The sequence below is a fragment of the Passer domesticus genome, chromosome 27, assembly GCF_036417665.1.
Source record: "Passer domesticus isolate bPasDom1 chromosome 27, bPasDom1.hap1, whole genome shotgun sequence".
Lineage (NCBI taxonomy): Eukaryota > Metazoa > Chordata > Aves > Passeriformes > Passeridae > Passer > Passer domesticus.
The window spans coordinates 1,834,092-1,840,108 of record NC_087500.1 but is presented as its reverse complement, the minus strand read 5'-3'; the positions used below and the strand labels follow the sequence as shown (position 1 = coordinate 1,840,108).

The following is a 6,017-nucleotide window of genomic DNA, read 5'->3' as shown; positions in this document are numbered from 1 at the left end:
TCCTCTTCCTCCTCCTCTGCATCCCTCTCCTCTCCATTTTCACCTGCCTGAGATTCCCCTGCCACAGGGCCGTGGGTCACCCCTCAGGTCTGGTTTTCCCTGTTTTTCCTGTGTTGGGGACACCTTGGTGGCAGTCACCCAGTAGGATCAGGACAGCCCCATGGCTCTGTGCCAGGAGAAGCCCTTGAGGCCACTGTGTAACCCCACAACCCACCCCAGACACCTGAGCCCCCTCAGGATCCCCTCCCGATGCCCTTTTTGTCACCCCTTGCCACCATCCCACGAGCATCCTGCTCCTCCACCCTCCTCTTCCTCCTGCCCCTGCCTCTCCATCATCCTCCTTCTCCACCCCTGCCTCTCCATCCTCGGCCCTGCCCTGCCCTGCCTCCAGCTGAGCTCACCCAGTGCTTGGTGACAGGGAAATGTCCCTGTCCAGCCGGGACCTCGGCCCTGCATCCCCCCAGCCGCGGCTCTCGGGGCCTGGGTGTCCTGGGGAGATGCAGGGAGGCCTCCCAGGCCAGGGAGTGGATGCAGGGAGCTGCTCCTGGCACCATCGTGTTGTCTGAGGGTGCACGGAGGTGAAACAGGACAGAGTCTCTCCCTGGAGACCAGGGTGAGGCAGGAAGGACCCCCAGACCTGAGAGCATCCCGGCCCTGCCGGACCCCCGCGGGTGCTGCCCGGTCCGACCGGAGCTCTGCCCCCTAAGGGGGTGCCCCGGGCCCTGGGCACGGGGAGAGGCCAGGGGGGCACGGCGGGGAGGTGCCCCCCAAGCGCCCCCGGCCCCTCCCGTGCCCCGTGCCCGGCCCGGGGCTCCCCTGGCACCTGCGGGGCCGCGGCTGCCCTGCCCTAGGGCACCTCCTTGGGCTCCTGCTTGGGCTCCTTCAGCACCTGCGGGTGGAGGAGAGGGATCGTGAGTGCCAAATCGGGTTCTGCCACCGGCTGAGCCTGCCCGGGCTCTGAACGCGGTGGGGACAGGGACAGGGACAGGACAGGGACAGGGACAGGATGGGACAGGGACAGGGACAGGAACGGGACAGGGACAGGACAGGGACAGGGATAGGACAGGGACAGGGACAGGGACAGGACAGGGACAGGACAGGACAGGGACAGGGACAGGGACAGGGACAGGGACAGGGACAGGGAAAGGGACAGGGACAGGACAGGGACAGGGATAGGACAGGGACAGGGACAGGGACAGGACAGGGACAGGGACAGGAACGGGACAGGGACAGGGACAGGGACAGGGAAAGGGACAGGGACAGGACAGGGACAGGGATAGGACAGGGACAGGGACAGGGACAGGACAGGGACAGGGACAGGGACAGGGACAGGGACAGGGACAGGGACAGGAACGGGACAGGGACAGGGACAGGGACAGGAACGGGATAGGGACAGGGACAGGAACAGGACAGGGACAGGGACAGGGACAGGGACAGGGATAGGACAGGGACAGGGACAGGGACAGGACAGGGACAGGGACAGGGACAGGGACAGGGACAGGAACGGGACAGGGACAGGGACAGGGACAGGGAAAGGGACAGGGACAGGACAGGGACAGGGACGGGGACAGGGACAGGAACGGGACAGGGACAGGACAGGGACAGGGACAGGAACGGGACAGGGACAGGGACAGGGACAGGGACAGGGACAGGGACAGGGACAGGAACGGGACAGGGAAAGGGACAGGGACAGGACAGGGACAGGGATAGGACAGGGACAGGGACAGGACAGGGACAGGACAGGGACAGGGACAGGAACGGGACAGGGACAGGAACAGGACAGGGACAGGACAGGGACAGGGACAGGGACAGGGACAGGGACAGGAACGGGACAGGGACAGGAACAGGACAGGGACAGGACAGGGACAGGGATAGGACAGGGACAGGGACAGGACAGGGACAGGACAGGGACAGGGACAGGAACGGGACAGGGACAGAAACAGGACAGGGACAGGACAGGGACAGGGACAGGGACAGGAACGGGACAGGGACAGGGACAGGACAGGGACAGGGATAGGGACAGGGACAGGACAGGGACAGGACAGGGACAGGACAGGGACAGGGATAGGGACAGGGACAGGACAGGGACAGGACAGGGACAGGAACGGGACAGGGACAGGGACAGGGACAGGGACAGGAACAGGACAGCTTTCTCGACCAGCTGCCAACCTCAGCTCCACCATGACCCGGTCAGATCGTGCCACACCCTCAGGGATCACTGGCTCCCTGCCTGGGCTGCCTGTGGCCTCGGGGATGGTGGCCCCATGTGCAAATCACTTGGGGACCCTGTGGGGAGGTGGGGATGGAGCGTGGGTGACACAAATGAGCATTTCCCACCTCTCCATCTCGGGTCTCCACAGTTTTGACCACGATGCTCCTCTTCACATGAGCTTCTGACACAGATTTGGTGTCCAGGCTGGTCTCTGGGGGACATGGGCAGGACAAGGCAGTGACACCCTGCCCGGGGGATGGCCCTCCCAGCCACACTCCAGAGGAGAAGCCCCAAAAAAAAATGGATTGGGCTGGAAACTCCTGAACCATGAGAGACAGCATGGAGACACAACCAGCCTGAGGGACAGGGCTGGCACTGGGGATGTGGCAGGCCGTGGGATCTGATGTGTCCTGGGGACACTGTTAGGCTGCAGGGACAGCTGGGGACATTTCTGGCCTTGGAGATGTTGTGGACCATGGGGACATGGGTGGCTTTGGGATGTGATTGAGCTTGGGGACAGGCTTGTCCTTGGGGACACACTTGTCACTGAGGAACAGTTGTCCTTAGGGATGTGGTTGTCATTGAGGACATGATGATGTGATCAGTGCTGGGGACATCGTCAGCCTTGGGGACACGTTCAGCCTTGGGGATATGGCCATGGCACCTCCTTCCCCCACCCTGGGAGCACCCGGGAGGTTCCCTGGGACTCAGAGAAAAACCTCCTGATCCCTCTGAATGGGGCAGGGATGGCCAAGGTGCCACAGAGCCCCTGGAAGCCTCCCCTGTTTGTGCCCCCATCCCGCTGCCCCTCCCTGCGTGGGGCACAGCCTCACCTCGGATCTGCAGCTCGGAGAAGCTCTGCACAGGGATGGTGATCCTGCAGGGCAATGGCAGCATTGGGAAGAGCACGAGGTCCTGCTGGACACCCCAGAGGGACCACGAGGAGCTGGGGGCATGGCTGGGTGGGGTGAGGGCAGGATGGAGCTCTCACCTGCTCTCCTCTCCCTCCAGCAGCTGGCGGTACGTGGCGATCTCGATGTCGAGGGCTAGCTTGACGTTGAGCAGGTCCTGGTAGTCCTGCAGGTGCTGGGCCATCTCCTGCTTGAGGCTCTGGCTGTCCTCCTCCAGCCTCCCCACCGTGTCCTGGTAGCCGGCTGTCTCCAGGGCGTAGCGCTCCTCCAGCTCCCGCAGCTGCCTCTCCAGGGACCCGTTCTGGGGCCAAGGGGCTGTGAAGCCCCATGGCCACCTTCTCCCAGGAGCTGGGGCTCTCCCCATTGTCCATCCACCTCCCACCCTCGGGGACCAGCCGTTCCCCTGGCTCTGGGTGCTGGTCCTGCCAGGGAACCCCCGGGGCTGGCAGCTCCCCGAGGCCGTGTCCCTGCTCTTGCACCCCACGGCTGTCACCTACCGAGCCCCTCAGAGCCTCCAGGTCGCAGGTGAGGGCCTGGAGCTGGCGCCGGTACTCGCCGGCCTCCTGCTTGGCTGCCCTGAGCGCCTCGGCGTGCCGGGCAGCCGCGTCCGTCAGGTCTGCAAACTGGGACAGGGGACGAGGCCATGGCAGGGGAGCACGGGGCAGGGATGTGTTCTGGTGTGGGAACACAGCCCTGCTCTGCTCCACAGCAGGGACAAGGCCCCAGAGCTCGTGGCAAGGAGAAACATCCCTGGCCGAGCGGGGACAGCAGAGATCCCAAACCCCGCACGCCAACCCCAGCCCCGAGATGGTGACACCCCGGGAGGGGACAGCCAGGCCATCCATCCTGGGGCAAGCAGCTCCCACTGCACCTTGGACTTGTACCACTGCTCGGTGTCCTGGGCGGTGCCGGCGGCCATGGCCTCGTACTGGCTGCGGACGTGGCGCAGCGCGGCCGACAGCTCCGCCTTGCGCGCGTCCACCTCCACGTGCACGCGCTGCTGGGCCAGCTGCTCCTGCAGCTCCCGCAGCTCCTGGGGGGACAGCGGCGTCAGGGCAGCCCCCGGAGCCCCAGCCCCAGCCCCAGAGCGGGGTTACCTCCTGGTGGACCTTGTGGAGGAAGGCGATCTCGTCCTGCAGGGTCCCCACGCGCCGCTCCAAGGCCAGGCGAGCCAAGGCAGCATTGTCCACGTCCTGTCACCATGGGGGGACAGGAGGGGCTGTCTCAGCTGCCACACGGGGCCTGACTGCCTGATGTCTATTCCCTTCCACTCCCACCCAGCCCTGCCTCTCTCTGCCCAGTCCCAGTCTCTCACTGCCTGCTCCTGCCATTCCTGCCCATCCATGTTCCATATCTGTCCATCCCTGCCCTTCCCACTCATCCCTGCTCCATTCCTGCTCCCTACCTGCCCATTGTAACACACAGCAGTCCCTCAGTTCCTGCTCCTGCCCATCCCTTCCTGTCCCTGCTACCTCCCTGTCCATCCCTTCCCCATCCCTGCCCATTCCCAAGGGAGGCCAAGCTGGGATCTGCCCTCACCTGTCTGTAGGCAGCCAGGTTGCTCTCGGCCTCCAGCCTCAGGGTGACCTCGTCCTGCAGCCTGTGCCAGAGCAAGGCACGGTGACACATCCAGCACCATGGCTGGCCACTCTCAGCCCACAGACAGACCCCCTGGGCTGACACAGCCCCACAGCACCAGCACCCCCCAAACCCAGTTCAGCGCTTGTGCCCACCCCTCACACTCCCACACTGTTCCCAGGGGTCACCCCTATCCCATCACAATCCTGGTGCACACCAGTCCCTGGTCCCCAGGGCTACCCTGCTCCTGTCTTGGGGCCACTCTGACCCCTGGGAACACCTGGGCTCCGTTCTGGTCCCAGGGGTCACCCTGTCCTTGTCACCACCATGGTTTCCATCACCAGGAAGATCCTGATCCCCATCCTGGTGTCCATCCCCGTCCCTGCTGCCCCTTTGGTTCCAGTGGCCACCCTGGTCCTGGTAGTCACCTGACACCCATCCCAAGTGGGCCACCCTGGTCCCCGGGGCCACCCCGAGCTGTTCAGTGCCTCACTTCTGCTGGAGGCTGCCGAGCTGCTGGGCCAGGTTGTCCCTCTCCATCTGCAGGCGGGCCGTGGCGGTGGCCAGGCGCTCCCCGCGGCGCCGCAGCTCCCGCAGCTCCTCCCGGTAGCCGTCGGCACGGGAGGGCTCCCGCTGCCGCTGCCGGCCCAGCTCCAGCAGCAGCGCCCGGTTCTGCCGCTCCAGCAGCCGCACCTTCTCGATGAAGCTGGCGAGGCGCTCGTTGAGCTCCATCATCTCCACCCTCTCGCTGGTGCGCGTCTCCCTGAACTCCGAGTTGAGCGCCGCGGCCAGCGAGAAATCCCCGCTGCCCGAGCCCGGCCCGGGGCTCGGCCGGGGGCTGCGGGGCGCCCGGAGCCGGCCCGGGGCGCTGCCGGGGAGCAGCCGCTGCCCGGGCACGGAGGGGCCGAAGCGGCGGCCGTGGGAGGGCAGGCTCGGGCTCTCCATGCCGGGCGGGCGGGCGCGGTGTGCCCGGCCCGGGGTTTTATGGAGCCCCCGGCCGGCACGCAGCCAGGCTGTGGTGCCCGCAGGGGCGGCCGTGCCCTGGCAGCCAGCCCGGGCACCGCGGCTCAGCGCTGCCCAGCGCTGCCCCCGCTCCTGCGCTGGGGATGGCGCCGGGGGGACACGGGGGACACCCCGTGGGTGGGAGCTGGTGCCGACCCACGGGGCGCTGGGGGTGCTGCTAATGAAGATCCCACAAAAAACTCTTCCTAATATTCAATCCAAACTCCCCTGACACAGCTTCATGCCACTTCCTCAGGTCCTGTCACTGGTCACCGCAAAGAAGAGATCAGTGCCTGCCCTTCTGCTTCCCTCTG

The 6,017-nt window shown here is 66.0% G+C and overlaps 1 protein-coding gene across 2 annotated transcripts; it reads right to left on the bottom strand.

The window, feature by feature from the left end:
- Window positions 1-696: 696 nt before the first annotated feature.
- Window positions 697-5,704, bottom strand: GFAP (glial fibrillary acidic protein). 2 transcript variants are annotated; one of them, XM_064399676.1, is made up of 9 exons: window positions 5,195-5,704; window positions 4,663-4,723; window positions 4,233-4,316; window positions 3,995-4,156; window positions 3,621-3,746; window positions 3,204-3,424; window positions 3,046-3,089; window positions 2,338-2,423; window positions 697-889 (listed from the first exon to the last, which is right to left on the bottom strand). In XM_064399676.1, exons 1-9 carry the CDS (start codon window positions 5,644-5,646, stop codon window positions 848-850), a joined length of 1,278 nt encoding a protein of 425 aa, XP_064255746.1. In that variant the 5' UTR covers window positions 5,647-5,704; the 3' UTR covers window positions 697-847. The 2 variants fall into 2 exon arrangements, with proteins under 2 accessions (XP_064255746.1, XP_064255745.1); XM_064399675.1 differs by having other exon boundaries at window positions 4,221-4,316; window positions 5,195-5,699.
- Window positions 5,705-6,017: the final 313 nt, after the last annotated feature.